We start from the raw sequence: 22,497 nt of genomic DNA on the forward strand, positions 1-22,497 counted from the left end.
AAATTGTATACAAACCAGATAGTAGCATCCTATTATAGCAGCACAATGCCCATTGTGCTGTGTTTTATTATGAATATTTCCCACCGATACTGGAATAACCAAAGCTGACGAGCAGAGAGGCATAGTAACAGCAGTCCAGATACCAAACATTACATTTTTTTTTTAAATGGAGCCCATCCAAAATGTCAGCAGTTGGAAGACATTTTGAGTCGTTTAAAGGACTGCAAATATTGGCTAACGCTCCTCAGACTAATACACCTTGATTTTTCACAATTCCCAGGGACCTGTTAAGGAAATGTCAGGGTGGCATTCTGAGGCAATTAGAGTGGGAGGCTGGATGCAGCCGAAAGTGCAACTGCTCTCACTGTTCCACAGTGCCAAACATAATGTGACTGACCAGCGTTAATGTCTTTGGAGTTCAATCTGAATGTTATTTTAGAATGTATCAAAGATGCAAGAACGATTTGTGGCTTCTAATATTGGTGCAGAGGGGAAAACTGATGTGACATTTAATGGATAACATTTATGAGCATCTGAACGATCTATACCCAAAGAGGTGGGCAATGCCTCTTGTTGCCAGTTAACAAACTCCCTAAGTAAGCTTCATATAGTAAGATGAACGTGATGATGACTTCACAGAGGACATTGAATACGATGCTTCACACAAAGTAATCCTACGGTTTTTCTTTAAAACAAAAGGCCACGACACTGCCTTGGTGAGACAGACAGACACACTTGTGAATACTGAGAAGAATGGGCTATCTACTGTAATGGATCCAGTGACATAGCCTACGATCAGCTCTTTGGGTGACAAATAGAGCTTCTCAGAGAGAGAACAAATCCACATTGTTGTTGAAAGTATATTGCCATCCATCCTGTCCATGCAGAGATTTTGCACGCCCAATTTTTCAGTTTTTGATTTGTTAAAAAAGTTTGAAATATCCAATAAATGTCGTTCCACTTCATGATTGTGTCCCACTTGTTGTTGATTCTTCACAAAAAAATACAGTTTTATATCTTTATGTTTGAAGCCTGAAATGTGGCAAAAGGTTGCAAAGTTGAAGGGGGCCGAATACTTTCGCAAGGCACTGTATATAGCATAGGCAACCAATACCAATCAATAGCCAATTGTTCTCCTTTGCTAATTTTGCACTGGATACATTTACAATTCAATAATTGCTAATACATTAAATATGCAATCCCATGTATCTGAGAAACATTTAGTTTTTTGCAAATAAATCAAGAATATTAATTATATATTATTTCTGTAAACCTACATTTTTCAAAGTAAACAGTCTTGAAATATTGGGCGGGGATTATGTGATAACCGGGACAACTCGAGGGACTGGGAAAGCCTGAGGGCGGGACCCTGGGTATTGGGCTCCTCACGTTACAACTTTTCGCGCGGTGTCACAGGTAGAATGAGCGCCACCCACTCCAGTCCCATCTGTTTCCCTGAGCCACGCAAGCTAATTAGATGGAACCGCAGTGGGTCCGTAGTCGATACATGCAACAACAACGCCTCTGTGATTAAGGTTATTAATAGGGTTTCTAAGTGCGCGGCTATGCCACTCAAACACTATGAACAGCAGCAGTCAAACTGAACAGCACGAATCTCAGTCAAGACCGCGCGGACTGCCCCGCCAAGAATCTTTAGAGGCGTGGCTGTTGCCCCTTGCCTATTGGATAAATCAATTGTACGCGTCACAACATCTAGCTGCTGATTGGCTCGACTGAGTGAAACGCATGAGAGCGCCAGAAAAAAAAGCTTTAGCGGGTGTTTTTGGTTGTAGCTATTCCTGTTCAGTAATGCAATTCCAACACAAGTAACTTCAGCGGAACAGGAGAAGTTTTACAGCTGGATATTAGAAGAAAGCCCGCTTATTTAAGAAATTAAAGTTATGTTGATTTGAGTTAAACAACGTACCACCAGTAAGTCTGTGCAATTGGAGATACTGTACGTTGGTATTGACAACTTTATCTCCTTACGTTACGTAGGAAACGCTGAAGAAGGTGAGTAAATAATAATCACTAACGTTAGCTAGCCTAGCTACAGTAAGTTAGATGACAGCCAGCAGGTAAATAATGTAGCAAGGTATTTATGTATTAAGTAAATAGACAAATATGTTTTATTTATTGATTAACAGTATATATACTTTTTGTCTTGCAACCTGCTAGCTTTTAGCTAGCTAAGTGTCACGTTGAATGGATCAGTATTAATACTCAATTTGCCCAAAGAAAATACTTCCCAAGATTGCATCCTTTTTTTGCAAAGTGTTTCCATTGTGTACTATAGCTACAATTTAGCTGTCTATTGTGTATTCGTCTTGTCATCAGGACTTTTACAGTAGCTATATTCAATGTGTCAGAATTAGATGTGATAGTAGATAGTTAGCTTGTTAGCTAGCTAGATTCGTCAGCTAACGTTAGGTGGGCTAAGGTCTTTGCGCCAAAATCTTCTGACCACTGATATCTTATGGCCATGTAAAAGATCGATCTATTTGCTGCATTTGTCTATAGCAAAGTAGTGACTGAAATATGGCTGTATGAAACTAAATAATGACTTTTCTGCACAGTTCAGAGACAAATGAATATGATATGGCTAATTGTTTTTCAGATGGAAGTTGAATGTCTAGCTTTGAGAGATCTCATAAGTCCAAAGAAGAGCAAAGCAGACATGGAGGAAGTTGGAGGCAGAAATGATCAGAAGGTATGTTTTGATTCCAAGTCAAATGAACCCTTCAATTCCTTATTATTTATTATTCCTTATTGAAGAGACACTTCGGAAAACAATCTTCAGAGTCAATTCCTCTTTTTGTGAATTTGTAGCACTGTTATATGACATGCCTGGAGTGTCTTGAAATGAGATTATTTCTCACATGAACTAAAGCAATCAATCAAATTGATTTATAAAGCCCTTTTTTACATCAGCCGATGTCACAAAGTGCTGTACAGACACCCAGCCTGAAACCCCCCCAAACAGCAAGCAATGCAGATGTAGAAGCACGGTGGCTAGGAAAAACCCCCTAGGCCAGAACCTAGGAAGAAACCTATAGAGAAACCAGGCTCTGAGAGGTGGCCAGTCCTCTTCTGGCTGTGCCGGGTGGAGATTATAACAGAACATTGCCAAGATGTTCATAGATGACCAGCAAGGTCGGGTAATAATAATCACAGTGGTTGTAGAGGGTGCAACAGGTCAGCACCTCAGGAGTAAATGTCAGTTGGCTTTTCATAGCCAATCATTCAGAGTTAGAGACAGCAGGTGTGGTAGAGAGAGAGTCCAAAACAACAGGTCTGGGACAAGGTAGCACGTCCAGTGAACAGGTCAGGGTTCCATAGCCGCAGGCATAACAGTTGAAAGTGGAGCAGCAGCATGACCAGGTGGACTGGGGACAGCAAGGAGTCATCAGGCCAGGTAGTCCTGAGGCATGGTCCAAGGGCTCAGGTCCTCCGAGAGAAGAGAGAGAAAAAGAGAGACAGAATTAGAGAGAGCATACTTAAATTCACACAGGACACTGGAAAGGACATGAGAAATACTCCAGATATAACAGACTGACCCTAGCCCCCCACCACAAACTATTGCAGCATAAATACTGGAGGCTGAGACAGGAGGGGTCGGGAGACACTGTGGCCCTGTCCTACGATACTCCCGGACAGGGCCAAACAGGCAGGATATAACCCCACCCACTTTGCCAAGGCACAGCCCCCACACCACTAGAGGGATGTCTTTAACCTACTACCCTGAGACAAGGCAGAGTACAGCCCACGAAGATCTCCCCCAAAGCACGAACCCAAGGGGGAGCCAACCCGGACAGGAAGATCATGTCAGGGACTCAAGTGACGCACCCCTCCTAGGGACAGCATGGAAGAGCACCAGTAAGCCAGTGACTCGGTCCCCGTAATAGGGTTAAAGGCAGAGAATCCCAGTGGAGAGAGAGGAACCGGCCAGGCAGAGACCCCAAGGGCGGTTCATCGCTCCAGTGCCTTCCGTTCACCTTCACACCCCTGGGCCAGACTACACTCAATCATAGGACCTTCTGAACAGATGAGTCTTCAATAAAGACTTAAAGGTCGAGACTGAGTCTGTGTCTCTCACATGGATAGGCAGACCATTCCTTAAAAATGTTGCTCTATAGGAGAAACCCTGGCCTCCAGCTGTTTGCCTGCTGGAGGCCTGCTTCTTAATCATGTAGTGCTTTATTCAGGTAGCTGGAAAGTAGAGCATTGCAGTAGTCTTAATCTAGAAGTGACAAAAGCATGGGGACATTTTTCTGCATCATTTTTGGACAGAACGTTTCTGATTTTTGCAATGTTATGTAGATGGAAGAAAGCTGTCCTTGAAATATTCTTGATATGTTCATCAAAAGAGAGATCAGGGTCCAGAGTAACACAGAGGTCCTTCACAGTTTTATTTGAGATGACCGTACAACCATCAAGATTAATTGTCAGATCCAACAGAAGATCTATTTGTTAATTGGGACCTAGGACTAGCATCTCTGTTTTGTCTGAGTTTAAAAGTAAAACATTTGCCACCATCCACTTCCTTATGTCTGAAACACAGGCTTCCAGAGAGGGCCATTTTGGGGCTTCACCATGTTTCATCGAAATGTACAGCTGTGTATCGTCCGAATAGCAGTGAAAGTTAACATGGTTTCCGAATGACATCACCAAGAGGTAAAATATATAGTGAACCTTGAGGAACACCGAAATGTACAGTTGATTTGTCAGAAGACAAACCATCCACATAGACAAACTGTTATCTTTCCAACAGATAAGATCTAAACCAGGCCAGAACTTGTCCTTGTAGACCAATTTGGGTTTCCAAATCTCTCCAAAAGAATGGTAGTCGATGGTATCAAAAGCAGCACTAAGGTCTAGGAGCACAAGGACAGATACAGAGCCTTGGTCTGAAGCATTTTAAAAGGTCATTTACCACCTTCACGAGTGTTGTCTCAGTGCTATGATGGGGTATGAAACCAGACTGAAGCGTTTCGTATACATTGTCTTCAGGAAGGCAGTGAGTTGCTGTGCAACAGCTTTTTGAGAGGAGATTCCATATAAGCCTATTTTAGTTTTTTATATTTTCCGGGTCCAGGTTTGACTTTTTCAAGAGAGGCTTTATTACTGCCACTTTTAGTGAGTTTGGTACACATCCGGTGGATAGGGAGCCATTTATTATATTCAACATAGGAGGGCCAAGCACGGGAAGCAGCTCTTTCAATAGTTTAGTTGGAATAGGGTCCGGCATGCAGCTTGATGGTTCAGAGACTCATCAATGTGTCAAGAGATATAGTATTAAAAACTTGAGTGTCTCCCTTGATCCTATGTCTTGGCAGTGTTGTGCAGACTCAGGACAACTGAGCTTTGGGGAAATATGCAGATTTAAAGAGGAGTCCATAATTTGCTTTCTAATGATCATTATCTTTTTGTCAAAGAAGTTCATGAAATGATCACTGCTGAAGTGAAAGCCATCCTCTAATGGGGAATGCTGCTTTTTAGTTAGCTTTGCGACAGTATTAAAAAATACATTTTGGATTGTTCTTCTCAATTAAGTTGGAGAACTAGGAGGATCGAGCAGCAGTGAGATCTCTTCGATACTACACAGTACTGTCTTTCCAAGCTAGTCGGAAGACTTCCAGTTTGGTGTAGCAGCAGTGAGGGCTCTTCGATACTGCACGGTACTGTCTTTCCAAGCTAGTCGGAAGACTTCCAGTTTGGTGTAGCAGCAGTAAGGGCTCTTCGATACTGCACGGTACTGTCTTTCCAAGCTAGTCGGAAGACTTCCAGTTTGGTGTAGCAGCAGTGAGGGCTCTTCGATACTGCACGGCTGTTTCCAAGCTAGTCGGAAGACTTCCAGTTTGGTGTAGCAGCAGTAAGGGCTCTTCGATACTGCACGGTACTGTCTTTCCAAGCTAGTCGGAAGACTTCCAGTTTGGTGTAGCAGCAGTAAGGGCTCTTCGATACTGCACGGTACTGTCTTTCCAAGCTAGTCGGAAGACTTCCAGTTTGGTGTACCGCCATTTCCGTTCCATTTTTCTGGACGCTTGCTTCAGGGCTCAGGTATTTTCAGTGTACCATGGAGCTAGTTTCTTATGACAAATGTTTTTTTGTTTTTAGGGGTGCGACTGCATCTAGGGTATTACGCAATATTTAATTTAGTTCCTCGGTTAGGTGGTTAACCGATTTTTATACTCTGACGTCCTTGGGTAGGTGGAGGGAGTCTGGAAGGGCATCTAGGAATCTTTGGGTAATCCGAGAATTTATAGCATGGGTTTTGATGCTCCTTGGTTGGGGTCTGAGCAGATTATTTGTTGCGATTGCAAACATAATAAAATGGTGGTCCAATAGTCCAGGATTATGAGGAAAAACATTAAGATCCACAGTATTATTCCACGGGACAAAACTAGGTCCAGAGTATTACTGTGGCAGTGAGTAGGTCCAGAGACATGTTGGACAAAACCCATTGAGTCGATGATGGCTCCGAAAGCCTTTTGGAGTGGGTCTGTGGACTTTTCCATGTGAATATTAAAGTCACCAAAAATGTGAATATTATCTGCCGTGATTACAAGGTCCGATAGGAACTCAGTTAGGAACGCTGTATATGGCCCAGGAGGCCTATAAACAGTAGCTGTAAAAAGTGATTGAGTAGGCTGCATAGATTTCATAACTAGAAGCTCAAAGGATGAAAACTTAAGTCTTTGTTTTAAATTGTAAATTTAAATTTTCTATCGTAAATGTTAGCAACACCTCCGCCTTTGCGGGATGCGCGGGTATATGGTCACTAGTGTAACCAGGAGGTGAGGCCTCATTTAACACAGTAAATTCATCAGGCTTAAGCCATGTTTCAGTCAGGCCAGTCACATCAAGATTATGATCAGTTCATTGACTATAACTTCCTTGGAAGTGAGGGATCTAACATTAAGTAGCCCTATTTTGCGATGTGAGAGATCACAATCTCTTTCAATAATGACAGGAATGGAGGAGGTCTTTGTTCCAGTGAGATTGCTAAGTCCGTCACTCCTCAGCAGGCCAGGCTTGGTCCTGTTTGTGGGTGAGTCCCAGAAAGAGGGCCAATTATCTACAAATTCTATCTTTTGGGAGGGGCAGAAAACAGTTTTCAACCAGCGATTGAGTTGTGAGACTCTGCTGTAGAGCTCATCACTCCCCCTAACTGGGAGGGGGCCAGAGACAATTACTCGATGCCGACACCTCTTTCTAGTTGATTTACACGCTGAAGCTATGTTGAGCTTGGTGACCTCTGACTGTTTCATCTTAACATCGTTGGTGCCGACGTGGATAACAATATCCCTATACTCTCTACACTCGCCAGTTTTAGCTTTAGCCAGCACCATCTTCAGATTAGCCTTAACGTCGGTAGCCCTGCCCCCTGGTAAACAGTGTATGATCGCTGGAAGTCTAATACTACGGAAAATGGAGTCGGCAATGACTACGGTGTTCAATTTGTCAGAGTTAATGGTGGGAGGCTTCGGCGTCTCAGACCCCGTAACGGGTTGAGGAGAGACCAGAGAAGACTCAGACTCCGACTTGTTGCTTAATGGGGAGAACTGGTTGAGCATTCCTACAGTATTTCCTTCCAGAAGCCATGAGAAAATTGTCTGGCTGCTGGGACCGTGCGAGAGGATTTATATTACTATCTGTACTTATGACCCTTGGGATTGTGCGAGAGGATTTATATTACTATCTGTACTTATGACCCTTGCCTAATGATTGCGTCTGAAGCTTTGCTTGCAGCACGGCTATCCTCACCATAAGGCGATTGTTGTCCTGTATATTATGAGTACAGCAATTCTTAGTCTTCATGTTAATGTTGCCACTTAGCTTTGGCTGGTGGAGGTTCTGTAGAACCATGTCCAGATAAAGCGTCCGGGGTGGAAAAAGTTGAATGAAGAAAGTTGAGCGAGGGGGGGGGAATGTATATATAAGATAGTTATGCTTACGTTATTTATATGAAGTAGATCCGCCTACAAATGCAACACATTTCATATCACTCCACCCCACTTATTCAAAGTTCATAACATTGTGCTCCTTCCCAGGAGAACAGATGTGTCGAGCGAAGAAGAACCACCCCTCACAAGATGGACACCACGGCCACCATGCTGCTGTATGGCAGTAAGCCTCCCACCCCGGAACACCTCCAGAGCACCCCTGTTAAGCCTTCTGAGCGGGGGGCCCCTCCCCACGCGGACCCCTGGACCCCCACGGCCAACCTCAGGATGCTCATTAGTGCTGCTAGCCCTGACATCCGCGACAGAGAGATGAAGAAGGTGCTGTTTAGGCCCATTGAGAATGAGAGAGCAGTGGAGGATGTCGAGGTGGATGGCCCATGCCAGGTACCCTTTGACCACTCACCGACTGCACCCCAAATGGCACCCTGTTCCCTTTATAGTGCACCACTTTTAACCAGGGCCCACAGGGCTCTGGTCAACACTAGTCAACTGTATAGGGAATAAGATGCCATTAGGGACACTGACACTGACCTCCTATAATGAATTGATGGTGATGGCTGCCTTTGGGCAAATATTTAGTAATGTGTTATGGGTCATTTGTATGGATTGAGATTAGCAAAGGTTATGCCAGAAACTGCTGGTAGGATATGTTATCTTGAATATACAGTGACATTATCATTTTATTATCATCTTCCAACTAATGGATTTATAGATGCTGAAATCTTAAGTATCATGCTGTAATACATTTGTACAATTCTTGACTCAATGACTTTCTTGACAATGCTTTGTCTCTCTGATCAGTTTGATGTGGTGGATGAGGAGGAGGAAGAGGGGGAAAGGAAGCCCAGCAGGAAGCAGAAGAGCCTGGGCCTGCTGTGCCAGAAGTTCCTGGCCCTGTATCCGGACTATCCAACCTCTGACACCATCAGTATCTCATTGGATGAGGTGTCTACCAGCCTGGGTAAGAGCCAATGAATCCAGAGAGGGAGATTACAGCTACACCTGGGTCATGTTCATCAGGGCAAGCGATGTAAAATGTTTTGCAAATGTTTCAACAGTCCCTCCCTGTTTCAGTCCGTTAAATAATAAATGCCATTTAGCAGACACTTTTATCCGAAGCAACTTAGTCATGCGTGCAGACATTATACATATGGGCAGTACCGAGAATCGATCCCACTACCCTTGTGTTACAAGCATCATGCACTCGCAACTCAGCTACAAATGACCCGTTGTCTTCCGTTTTATGACTAATGAACACGACCCGGCTCAGGGAGGCTGCCATAATTGGTAACCGCACAGAAAGGAAGACAATAATGGAAATAGCTCATAAAACGGATATTACATTAGCTATGTGAAATATCACGCACTATTGGATTTTGGAAATGGTTGCTATGGATACCTTCCCACAGAGCCCTCGTATCCCACTGTACCTTCCAGAATAGCACCAGGTTGTAGTATAAACCAAGCAATGTCTGAGACTGAGGAACGTTAAGATGCAGCCAGACATGGTCTGCTGCGTCATTAAATCCTGTTGAGGTACCTTAGTTAGAGCTTTGTTATATAACCAGCTCACATAACAGAACACTGAAATCATGTTGCTGACCCCAGTCTGACCTGTCCCTGGTGTCTGTCTGTCTTTAGGGGTGGAGCGGCGGCGGATCTACGACATCGTAAACGTCCTGGAGTCTCTGATGATCGTGGGGCGCGTGGCTAAGAACCAGTACGTGTGGTACGGGCGGCGGCGCCTGGGGTCCACCCTGGCCGAGCTGCAGAGGATGGGCAGGCAGCAGCGCTACCACCTGCACATGGAGCAGGCCGGGGAGGGTGGTCACAGAGGGGGAGCCACCACACACACCCCAGAGGAGGGAGGTGAAGGAGACTCCAGCTGTGGTGAGAGCAGAGTAAGGGGAAATTGCCCCCAGACGCTGACCTTGGGTTAGTTTTACGTTGTCCTAAAGGGACAATCTGCGATTGCTACATCAGTGGCGGCTGATGGACACAGGGTTGAATTATTATAATTTGGGATGTGTGACTGAAGTTAAAGTTTGGTGTCAATTATGCATGTATGTCAATGGGAGATTTGGAGTGCCTTCATGCTCCGTCTGCAACTCAAGTTTGGATTTGTTTGGATGTGCAGGGTGTGTGTTTGACAAAATAATTTTATCAGATTTTCTGTCTAAATACAGGAAATCTCGTAACTGAAGGTTAGGTAAACTGTAACAAGATACTTTCTAGACCGCAATGTATTCTGGTCAACCGTCTCCATGATAGGAGTAGGGTGATGTTGCCCCTAGACGCTGATCTTGGGTCAGTGTTTCATTTTCCGCACTAATGGTTAAGGTTAGGATTGGGGGGGAATCTTCTCACGACAGGTAATGGATCACTTATACCCTGTGTCGTTATTAGTCAAACAGTCTGGTTAATTAACTTCAGCGGGCGTTTGGAGATTACTAGTTAATATGTGCCACATCAAAAGCTCAGCCGCCAAGCTTCGCTCCTGTCGCCATTCTTCTGCTGTCATCTCCCAGTTGTATTAGTGATCCATCACATTGACGAGGAGCGCTTGGTCATCACACACATTAACACAAAGAATCCCATCAGCCTTGATAAACCCGTGAGGCCGTTACCCCCTACCCTCGTCTCCATGACGATGAGGAATGCTTTTACTGACTTGGGCTTAAAGGCAAATTATAAAAAAATGTATTTAATCTTTATTTAACTAGGCAAGTTAGTTAAGAACAAATTATTATTTACAATGACGGCTACCCCGGCCAAACCCTAACCCGGGACAACGCTGGGCTGTGCGTTTCAACGTGGCTAATTGGCTAACTAGGTAGCTGCATGTAGCTAGCTAACAGAATCCAAAGCTACTGTTCCCTAGAGGCAGTGGGTGCCTTGGATCTGGCGTCCCCTCCTGCAGAACACTAGGCCTTCCACTTCCCGTCATAACGTCCCTTTGAGAGGCGGGCAGGGTCACTTTCTCTCACTGAATAAGGAACGTTGTCGTTTGTATTATGGTCCTGTTTGACAAGACCACCTGTTTGACAGGTAACTCAGGTCTTGAATCAAATATCCATCGTTCTCTGTAACACGGACATTAAAGTAGTATTGTTATAGGAGGAGGGTGTGACATGCTGTAGGTCAGATTCAAACCCATGCTGACACTGGTATGTAACTGCTGTCGGCAGCACTAGACCATACAAGCCACTGCAACGTCCTATTCATTAGTGCACACCGTCGCAAAACATTTTGCAACGGAAAAGCGGAAACAAGTTCAGGTAGTTCCCTCCCTGTTTCTGTCCATTTTCTTCCGTTTTCCACTTCGTGAATAGAACCCAGTATTCCCTTTAACTTTGTTCTGCTTGTCTGTTTGCAGCGGCCGCCAGCACGAGGAAAGACAAGTCCCTACGCATCATGAGTCAGAAGTTTGTCATGCTCTTCCTGGTGTCCAGGACCCAGACGGTCACTCTGGACGTGGCCGCCAAAATCCTCATCGAGGAAAGCCAGGACCCCGCCAGCCACAGCAAGTACAAAAGTAAGCATCCTATTACCTACATAGTGCACGACTTTTGACCAGAGCTCATGGGGATCTTGAGGGTTTTGCTGTGCAGTCAAAGAGCCTCTGACACAACATCAAGTCCAGGTAGTCCCTGGCTGTTTCAGTCAGTGTCTTCCCTTTGGGGCCTAATGATCACAACCCAGCCACCAAATAGCTGCAGGTTGAAGTTTCCCCTAGTACTGGTCTAGGATCAACTTCTCCTCTAATAATCCTAACCTTAAACATTAGTGGGGAAGATGCAAAACTGACCCAAGATCAGTGTCTAGGGGCAACGTCACCTCCGATACCCCCAGACATCCCTCCCATTGGCCTTTTTACTGTGTTGTTCGAATCTGATTCAAATCTGTCTTCAGCTAAGGTGCGGCGGCTGTATGACATCGCCAACGTCCTGACGAGTCTGGGATTGATCAAGAAGGTCCACGTCCGGGAGGAGAGGGGGAGGAAGCCTGCGTTCAAGTGGATCGGCCCGGCAGACTTCCACAGCAGACATGGTAAGATTGAATTGAAATGATTTGGGTAGTGAATAATACAGCCAGATGTGGATCCACATAGGATAGCACTTAACATTCATTAAAACACTTTTCACACAGTGGTCCTCTGTGGTAAAACAAATAACATCACTCCCATATTGGTTCAGAAGGGCATCAGCTCAGTACATAGGGAGACCATCTATTAAACAATATTACAGTGAATGGAAATGGATGCATTATACATTTATAATGGAACTGTCTTCACTTCTACTAAAACTACTCATAAACCTGTCTACTGACCAAGACTAACACGCTCTGGGATTAATTTCCCTAGGCACAGATCTAGGATCAGCTTCCTCTCCTCCTGTCCTAGCCTTAACTATTAGTGTGGAAAATGATAAACTGACCCAAGATCAGTGTCTAGGGGCAACTTCACCCTACTCCTACTGACACACAGAACTCACTGACCACTCTGTTTTTCAACAGAGGACTCAGAGGCTGTAGCGGCCATCGCTCTTCCGGAGGCCATCGCTCTTCCGGAGGCCATCGCTCTTCCGGGCGGCAGGAAACAGAAGCTGGCACGCCATGCCTCCTTCAATGTGGTGCCCACCTCCGTGGCCAGCCAACGCCGTGTCAACTCGGCGCCCAGCAGCCCACGCAGAGAGGTCACGGGTAAGGAGTCAGGACAGACAGCTCACATCACAACTGGTTCCCAATGACTCAGTTGTGATGTGGGTCAGAGCACATAGCTGTCAACTGTCAACCAACTACTAATCTGTTGATATGCTAGGGTTACAGGTCGGGGTAAGACTAGGATAAGGTTAGGGCAAGCAGCTAGTTAGTTAAACTTCTACCAACCATTTATTTGGGACCATTCAAATAAAGTAATACCTGTAAATGTAATTAACTCACGTCTCCCTCGGTTCTGTCCAGGTCTGCTTCCCCAGTCAGTAGACTATTCCAGAAGGTGTGTGAGCAACAGCGCTGTGTGCCGGCTGCAGTTTGGAACCTCTGTTACAGGGTAAGTAGAACACACACGGAAGGAGGCTCACACACACACACACACACACCAAACATCCCAGGCTGCTACCAATCCTGTTCCTAATCACGCCATCACTTTTCATACGCCATCCAGTGGTAATAACCTTAGATTTACTGCAAACAATCTACAACTTCTGTGTTGCATTTCATGATCTATTACACTGCCTGTTGCCAAGGACTAGCTTGTTGGTCGAATGTAATGACACATCAGGTCCACTGGTATACAACAGGGCTGCCATGTGAATAAAATATATGAAGGTGTCCCAAATGGCACCCTTTATAGTGCACTACTTTTGACCGGAGCCCTATGTGCCCTGGTCAAAAGTAGTGCACTATATAGTGAATAAGGGGCCATTTGAGACATGGCTTATGTGGTGATTTAGTTGCAACTCAGGAACAGGAAACTGGGCCCTTAGAGGAAGTGATGCGTGCAAATGACCAGCTCCAGAGGCTCCGGCTTGGAGTTTTTAATAGGCCCGGCTGAAGCTCTCCGCAAACTGTTATTGGTCCACGTCTCACAGTTAATTTCATTTATAAAAGGTGGTTTTCGTAATGGTTGGCTTTGAGTTTTTACTCTTACCCTGGTGTTTGTTTAGGCTGGGTTTGACATGTTTTACATGAGTTGGCTGCAGTGTCTCCTGGTCCTCTCGGTTTCTGACCATTTCTACTAGGAATGTGGTGGCTATTTCACCGGTGGCCAAGCCACAGCCGTCTCAAGGCTGTTGCTGCTCTAAGTGTTTTTGGAGTGGGGATGGAGGAGTCGTAAAGGTTGCTGGTTCCAAACTGCTGAGAGGGGGTGTTTTGTTGTTGTTTTTTTTCCAATTGAAATCTGGTCTGGATAATGTACAGTCACCACATTGTTTTGTTTTTCTGGAGAAAATAGCATTTAAGGACTTTACTACTATATGTTTCTACATTCTAATGTCCCATCTTTTTAATAAACAGTATAATGCAAAGGTGTGAAACTCAATTCCTAGAGGACCATGTCTGATTAAGACCTAGAGTTCCTAACTAATTAATATCATTAATTGGAACAAAATCCCGCAGACACTCGGCCCCTCCAGGAAATGAATTTGACAGCCCTGCTACAGAGCATTTGCTTGGAGAGAATGACAGAAACATATGTCTAAGTTGGTTCCTCTGTGTCTTTGCAGTGTCTCCCACCCCAGCGGTGGACTTCAGAGCCCCGCCCACAGTGACGGCAACTCCCTGCTCTGCTCCCCGGGCCTAGCACCCCTGGCCGTGCCCGTCCACCCAGAGGCTTCATACGTGGGACCCTTGTCCCCCCATCCCCACCACATGGCCTATCTACCCAGCCTGTCCCAGGCCTCGGTGGTCATGCTGTACGGAGGTCCGGAGGCGCAGGATGGGCTTGACTGCCTGACCACGGAAGTTCAAAGGTCACCGGGGTCAAGGTCCAGAGAGAACATCCTGGAGAAGAGGAAGAAGGATGAAGGAGTGGAGGAGAAGAGGGAGTCACCTGAGACGGAGCTATCTGAAAAGGTGAGTTCGTGGAGAAAGTGAAATCCACAGATGTACTGTGGATCTCTGATTGACCATAAGCCTGACACGCTTCAGGTAGTCGTTGTCCATATTTCCACACTGTACCAAGGACCACCTCTGACCTTAGATCACTGTAGATCATCCTCCTCCTGCTAGACCAATCACAGTAATGTATGATCCATATTTAAAAGGGAAGTTGTGAAAAACGAAACTTCCCCTTTTTAATTAGAAGCGTGGTGATTTGACAACCGATAAGACGGGTCAGGGAGAGCGACGCCTCATACTGTAACGTCTCAGGTCTAGATTCAATCAGATCAAGTGTTAACCGGCGATAGCTGACACCCTCATAGCTGATGTGTCGGAGGTGGAACTGCATTGGTGCTGTCAAATCGGCCTTAATCATTGTCAGGAAGCCACACCGTCCCACTCACGTTAAAGTTCAGAAGGAGAAAGGCTACATAGAAATAATGACGAGTTCTATCAGTGTTCAGTCTCAACCAGGCTGCATGGGATTCTCATAATGCGACTCTGCAGCCAATGGCAATGTCCGCTTTAGGTATAATGACGTGAGCTGCTTGTGGATTTGACAGCTCTAATGCAGTTCCACCTCTTATACCGCCAAAACAATCTCTATGCCAATGTCACATAAAGCAGATCTGATTGAATAGAACCCTCAGTCTTAATAACACACTGGTTGGTTTCCAAGGTGACCAGTACACTCTTTATGCATTGTCAATAATGAGCTTCCCAATGATGCCCTTTTGTTATTTATAAGTGACACACACTGATGCGACTGCTGAGAAGTCACACACACACAGAGAGAACTGCCTGTCTGTCTGGACACTCCAGTTATACCCACTCTAAAGATCACAGTACATAACTTTGTCCTCTGTTGGTTTAATTCAACATGTGTATTGGAAGTATCTGTGTTGCTTCCTATATGGCACCCTATTTGCTATATAGTGCACTACTTTAGACCAGGGTCTATAGGGTAGTGCACTATGTAGGGAATAGGCTGCCACTTGGGACTCAGGCCTGATCTCATGGGGGGGGGGTCAGACCAGTGAATTACCAAATGGTTTGTTTACGTACGGGAATGTTTTCTCCAAGGAGGGAGTTTCATTTTCCTCCACGGCTGTTTCCCAAATGACACCCTGTTCCTTATGGGCCCTGACCAAAAGTAGTGCACTATATAGGGAATAGGGTGCCATTTGAGAGGCAGCCCGTGATTTTGTGAGGTTCATTACATGTGAAGGTGAAAGACATAACTCAGAAGAATGTGCTGTTTATGTTCAGCGATCACTTCATAATGAAAAGAGGTTTCCTCAAGTTTCTTAGCAACATTATACTGATTGATTAGAAAATTGAGAGCTTCTGATGATAATATGGAGACATGGAAGTAGTAGAGGACGACATTATGGAGACATGGAAGTAGTAGAGGACGACATTATGGAGACATGGAAGTAGTAGAGGACGACATTATGGAGACATGGAAGTAGTAGAGGACGACATTATGGAGACATGGAAGTAGTAGAGGACGACATTATGGAGAAATGGAAGTAGTAGACATTATGGAGAAATGGAATGGAAGACATAGTAGAGGACGACATTATGGAGACATGGAAGTAGTAGAGGGACATTATGGAGACATGGAAGTAGTAGAGGACGACATTATTAGTGGAGACATTATGGAGACATGGAAGTAGTAGAGGACGACATTATGGAGACATGGAAGTAGTAGAGGACGACATTATGGAGACATGGAAGTAGTAGAGGACGACATTATGGAGACATGGAAGTAGTAGAGGACGACATTATGGAGACATGGAAGTAGTAGAGGACGACATTATGGAGACATGGAAGTAGTAGAGGACGACATTATGGAGACATGGAAGTAGTAGAGGACGACATTATGGAGACATGGAAGTATAGAGGAGACATTATGGAGACATGGAAGTAGTAGAGGACGACATTATGGAGACATGGAAGTAGTAGAGGACGACATTATGGAGACATGGAAGTAGTAGAGGACGACATTATGGAGACATGGAAAGTAGTAGACATGGAAGTAGTAGACACATTATGAAGACATGGAAGTAGTAGAGGACGACATTATGGAGAAATGGAAGTAGTAGAGGACGACATTATGGAGACATGGAAGTAGTAGAGGATGACATTATGGAGACATGGAAGTAGTAGAGGACGACATTATGGAGACATGGAAGTAGTAGAGGACGACATTATGGAGACATGGAAGTAGTAGAGGACGACATTATGGAGACATGGAAGTAGTAGAGGATGACATTATGGAGACATGGAAGTAGTAGAGGACGACATTATTTCAGTATATTTCATCATCATACATGCTGTGATTTAATTCAGAAAATGCAGAGAATCTTGTTAATGATTCCCGAAAGCGAAGCATTAAATTAAAATCTGAATCACTGCATGCTCCCTGACCAGGATAAAAGGATTCCAAGTTGTAATTAAACACAATGGCATTATCATTTTGGTGATGCATGTGATATTTGTAATTGTACAAAACCCCAGACTATTAATCTCCGCCTCTCACTTCCATTCAAATTGAGGAGCGAGAGAAGTCATGGTAGGTGTGCTCAAATCCACACAGTATTTCTACCTACCAGTAGTCTGGTACATTCACCTGAAGCAGTCACAAAATCCTCTGCAGAGGAAGCATAGCAGTTCACATTATTTGTGTTGAAAAATTAGCAAAACAGAGCTATCATTTTTGTAGATGAGCCATGCAATTTCATGGCTCATTATTTGAGAGGGAAATGTGATCAAAGCTCATCGTAAATTAATTATGGGATGCACTAGGGAGCGCTGCAGCATTGGGCTGTGGGAGGGTCACATTAAAAACTGAAGAATAGGAGCTGATCGTGGACTACAGGAAAAGGCGGGCCGATCAGGCCCCCATTAACTGTAGTGTAGAGAGTTTCAAGTGCCTTGGTCCGAACACACCAAGACAATCGTGAAGAGGGCACGACAACACCTTTTCCCCCTCAGGAGACTGAAGAGATTTGGCATGGGTCCCCAGATCCTCAAAAAGTTCTACAGCTGCACCATCAAGAGCATCCTGACCGGTTGCATCACCACCTAGTATGGAAACTGTTCGGCATCTGACCGTGAGGCGCTACAGAGGGTAGTGCGCACGGCCCAGTACATCACTGGGGCCTAGGACCCGGCAAGCGGTACCGGAGCGCCAAGTCTTGGACCAAAAGGCTCCTTAACAGCTTCTACCTATATACTATAGGTGTCAGAGGAAAGCCCCAAAAATTGTCAGACTCCAGTCACCCAAGTCATAGACTGTTTTCTCTGCTACCACATGGCAAGCGGTACCGGAGTGCCAAGTCTTGGACCAAAAGGCTCCTTAACAGCTTCTACCCCCAAGCCAAAAGACTGCTGAACAATTAATCAAATGGCCACCGGACTATTTACATTGACACCCCCCCCCTCCTCCTCCCTTTTGTACACTGCTGCTACTAGCTGTTTATTATTGGTGTACTTGGCACACTTTACAAATAGTTTTTCTATTCCTAGAGAAGGAGAGTGGAGGGAAGGAGTGTGGAGGGAAACAGCTGTCAGATGACCACCAGCCCAAGGACCAGCTCCCTAGAGCACCCAGGGGGGCTAGTCAGGGAAGAGGCCCTATTGAGAGTCCTCAGAGACGGGGAGGTGGGCAGACAGAGCCCCCACAACAACCTGGTCCGGCCTTCACACTACCTCTATGTGCCTAACTCTGCAGGTATGCTATGTTAAAAACAACTCTGTGCCAGTCAGTCAGTGTTGCTCGGTTAATATCTCTTATCCACACTACCTCTATGTGCCTAACTCTGCAGGTATGCTATGTTAAAAACAACTCTGTGCCAGTCAGTCAGTGTTGCTCAGTTAATGTCTCTTATCCACACTAGCATCATTTTTTTTAGTTTGCGTCTCTGAAACATGACCTTAGACTCTGTGCCAGGATGGATATTGGACTGTACAGGTAGTGCTGAAAGACTTGTTGTCTACTTAGGAGCAGTGTCCTTAACGTAGTGACCTCAGTCCCATGTAGGGATTTGTAGTCTTTCAAGGATAAAGGCATTGTGAGTGATGATCATGCATATTTTTCTATGTTCTTGTGATTTTTGGCTGCACCTCGTCTCCTGTTGGTTGAAGCGATGTCTACTCCCCATCCTCATGGTTTCATAGGGCGCTGGTCAAAAATAGTGCACTAAATGGGGAATAGGGTGCCATTTTTCACAGATGACTCGTCCTCATTCACCCCTCTCTCCTCCAGGTCTCAACAGTCTCAACTTCCTCCTCTCTGCTGGTCAGACGACAGGCGGCCTGACTCTACCTGCTGGCACCCTGCCCTATGTCCTTGTGTCCTCCTCCACCCTCTCCCCCTACCCACTCATGGCCAACAGGGGCGATGCCAATCTCAATTTCAACATGTCCACCATGATGTCCCCCGCCTGCTTTGTGGTGGGATCCGCCGGGCCCTACACAGTGGCCGGAGCCCCAGAGTTCAATGGGGTGGCAGTGGCGCCGGCCCTCTCCAGTCCAGAGCAGCACCCGCTGTTCGGGTCGGCACCCATACCTTCACATTCTCCCTTGGAGACCAGGCCGCCTCTGACCTTCATCCAGACAGAGACACAGGTGAGATAGGCAGGAAGACAGACAGACAGGCGGGAAGATAGACCGGCAGGAAGACACAGGAAGATGGATAGACAGGCGGGACGATAGATAGATAGACAGGCAGGAAGACAGACAGACAGACAGCCCGTGCCTTAACCACTTCACATGGATCAGATTATATTTGGAAAGCAGTTAAATCCGGTCACATGATGTATGACCTTTTGTGTAGCAGACAAACACGAAATGCCACCGTCAAACTCTGTTTATCATGTTTTAACTACTCCACAGCAGTTCAGCTTTTGTTTGCTTTAAAAAGATTATCCCCGAAAAGGAAAATATAGCTTTTTTCACCTCAGCAGAGTTCATTAATCTTTTGGTCATTAAAAGACAATTAAATTCCCCAACATAGCTCTGACGTCACTCTGTGCCTCGTGAAGACACTTCTCAGACTCCGGTTGCATCCCAAATTGGACTCTATTCCCTATAGCTATAACTCACTACCTTTGACCAGAGCCCATAGGACTTTTGTCTAAAGTAGTGCATTATGTAGGGATTAGGGTACCATTTGGGACACAAGCTCACTCGTTAGACTCTTGGCGCAAAATGAAGGGACATTATTAATGATTGGACGAGCCAACGTGTTCATCCATAACAAATGAATCAGCACACGGTCTCCCATTCCTGCTATGTACTCCCTCTCCTAACATTGATGGAATGTAGACTGTATACAAGTGGTCTGTTTCCAACAGGTTGTTCGCTTGCTCTGCTTAGAAATGCATAGCTAGGTTTCGCAGTGGGGAACAGGGTTCAAGCTGAAATGTGTCCTTCGCTGGAAAACATTGTGTTTCTTAGAATTGAATTGAATTGAGTGGTATTTTATAAGGCTGGTATTTGGAAGAGGGGGTGAGGGGTAGATGGAATACTGTCACAGTGATACTCTACTGCCAGAGTTGATTATTCATCTGTAGTGAGATGCTCGGCAGAGGCAGCTTTCCTTAAACTGTGTGGTTTCAGGGCCTCACTCTCTTGTCTCTCCTCCACAGACACCACAGACTCCCAAGGAGGAGGCGGCAGCTGGCGGTGGCTCCAAGGCCTTCTTCCAGACGCCAGGGACCCTGGGAACGGCCACCACAACCCCCGTGGCCCGCCGACGAGGCTCCGCCCAGAGGAGGCTGGACATCGGCCAACCACTGACCAATTAGAAGTCTGGGGACCTTTTAGAGTGGGCGTGGCTGTTAGCTATAACCTGAAAGGCTGCCTAGTGGCCTGAGAGGAATGGACAAATGTTGCTCTCCGGCTAAACATGCTCTGACTGCGCTAGCTTTGGCTTTACTCCCCACGCTCTGACTCTCAGGGTGTCTTTTCTGTATGACCGAACTGTGTTGCTTTCATACCACTGGCGCTTCGCCTTATTACTAGGGAATGAATGCTAGTCTATACGATACCTCCTTTAAGTGCCTCATCATGTAGGGCGAAGTTGCCCCTAGACTCTGATCTTGGGCCAGTTTGCAGTTTCCTCACTAATGGTTACGGTTAGGATTGGGGGAAGGGAAGCTGATCCTAGGGGAAACTTCACCCTCGTTCCTCATGATTGGACTGTGGGACACCGATAACTATCAGAGGACACAGGGAAGCAGTGTTGTCGTCTTTTGTTTTAGTGCCCTCCTGTGGTGGGAGTTAGGTACCACTCATATTTATTTTTCTAGTCCATCTTCCATAGAAAGATTGAGCTACCTTGGTAATCGCTCCACCCATGACTTTATTATATCCCAACGTTATTTATATATGAACTAATATATCTGTTGAGTATTGGGACTGTTGAGTAACAATTCTGATGATGTTACTCTACTTTTAGCACTAAGTATTTAAGAATATACTTCTGATTCGCTGGCTCTGGAGGGATTCGGTAAAAACGGTATCCGTAGGAAAAAGGGAAACAGTTGATCATAGGTGAATGATATCTGTGGAAGCTGAAAGGTTTCCCATGATGACACATTTCAGAAACTGGTGTTGGTAATAAGTCATGACGTCGAAGAGATATCGATACGCTTCTCGGTTGCATTTCTAGCGTGTAACTGACCTGGCTCTAAGAGAGGTTTAAAAACCACTGGTTTTCACTGTGTAAATGAGGTTTTAACTTAAAAACTCCACCCAAAACTATATTTTGCTATGTGTTTCAGTCCATTGTTGATATAGTCCAAAATGTTTTGGGTGGAGTTTTCCTTTAAGCAGTCACAGCAACACATTGCTGAGCTTAAGGCCTACAAAATGGCTGCCAGGGTTTTTGGTACAAAGACTGGCATCTTGGCCACTCCAAAGGGTTCTGTATTTGTACAACACTCATGTGGTTTACAGGTTTCCAATTGTTGGGCTTTAAGAATAACACCAAATGCCAGCATCGCTCTCTGTGTATGTGTATGTGCTCACACCACCACATGCCAGGTGAAAACTAAATGTGAAATCATTTGATGTTACAAGATACTTGAATGACTTAGTTATCCAGCGGTGTGACTGGAGACTAGAGTGAAATATCAAAGTACTGTATTTAATGCATTAAATGACGTGCATTAGAGTTTGGCCTCTGGAATATTTTTTTGGGGGGGGGGTAATTGAGGAAAAGTTACATTACACCAAAGGGTGCTGATCATCTACTTGAACTGTAGAACACAGGAGGTTGGTGGCACCTTAATTGGGGAGGACGGGCTCATGGTAATGAGTGGAATCTGGAATGGTATCAAATACATCACACATGGCTCACATGTGTTATGATGCCATTCCATTTGCTCTGTTCTGGCCATTATGAGCCGTCCTCCTGTCAGAGGCCTTCACTGCTGTAGATGTGTTGTTCATGTACAGAAATCTTTCTTCTTTTTTTTACCAATAATTATTTTTGTATATATTGTATTCATATGTTTTTAATTATTACTTCAAAACATTGAAATGTTTAATTTAATGCTGCTTCTTATCATAAAATAATAATTGCACTGCTAGTTTCTGTAGTTTTCCGTCCGCTGCTTTGTAGGAAACCTTTTCTAACATTACAACACATTGTTTTCACGGTGCTTATTACTGGCTGTATGTACTACTGGCTGTATGTACTACTGGCTGTATGTACTACTGGCTGTATGTACTGCTGGCTGTATGTACTGCTGGCTGTATGTACTACTGGCTGTATGTACTACTGGCTGTATGTACTACTGGCTGTATGTACTACTGGCTGTATGTACTACTGTATGTACACTGGCTGTATGTACTGGCTGTATGTACTACTGGCTGTATGTACTACTGGCTGTATGTACTGCTGGCTGTATGTACT

The 22,497-nt window shown here is 45.1% G+C and overlaps 1 protein-coding gene across 2 annotated transcripts; it reads left to right on the forward strand.

The window, feature by feature from the left end:
• Positions 1-1,436: 1,436 nt before the first annotated feature.
• Positions 1,437-21,753, forward strand: e2f7 (E2F transcription factor 7). Of its 2 annotated transcripts, none has more exons than XM_042317076.1 (13): positions 1,437-2,013; positions 2,618-2,710; positions 8,063-8,351; positions 8,769-8,928; positions 9,609-9,857; positions 11,344-11,502; positions 11,880-12,017; positions 12,483-12,668; positions 12,930-13,017; positions 14,192-14,540; positions 18,102-18,306; positions 18,841-19,202; positions 20,225-21,753. In XM_042317076.1, exons 2-13 carry the CDS (start codon positions 2,700-2,702, stop codon positions 20,381-20,383), a joined length of 2,355 nt encoding a protein of 784 aa, XP_042173010.1. In that variant the 5' UTR covers positions 1,437-2,013; positions 2,618-2,699; the 3' UTR covers positions 20,384-21,753. The 2 variants fall into 2 exon arrangements, with proteins under 2 accessions (XP_042173010.1, XP_042173009.1); XM_042317075.1 differs by having other exon boundaries at positions 1,440-2,013; positions 8,055-8,351.
• The last annotated feature ends 744 nt before the right edge of the window (positions 21,754-22,497 follow it).

Source organism: Oncorhynchus tshawytscha, unplaced genomic scaffold (assembly GCF_018296145.1).
Source record: "Oncorhynchus tshawytscha isolate Ot180627B unplaced genomic scaffold, Otsh_v2.0 Un_contig_172_pilon_pilon, whole genome shotgun sequence".
Lineage (NCBI taxonomy): Eukaryota > Metazoa > Chordata > Actinopteri > Salmoniformes > Salmonidae > Oncorhynchus > Oncorhynchus tshawytscha.

Bases quoted from the DNA above. Each gene is read 5' to 3' on its own strand.
- e2f7 (XM_042317075.1), top strand. From the start codon at position 2,618: ATGGAAGTTGAATGTCTAGCTTTGAGAGATCTCATAAGTCCAAAGAAG. The intron at 2,711-8,054 runs GTATGTTTTGAT...GCTCCTTCCCAG, and splicing joins GAGGCAGAAATGATCAGAAG to GAGAACAGATGTGTCGAGCG. The intron at 12,018-12,482 runs GTAAGATTGAAT...GTTTTTCAACAG, and splicing joins AGACTTCCACAGCAGACATG to AGGACTCAGAGGCTGTAGCG.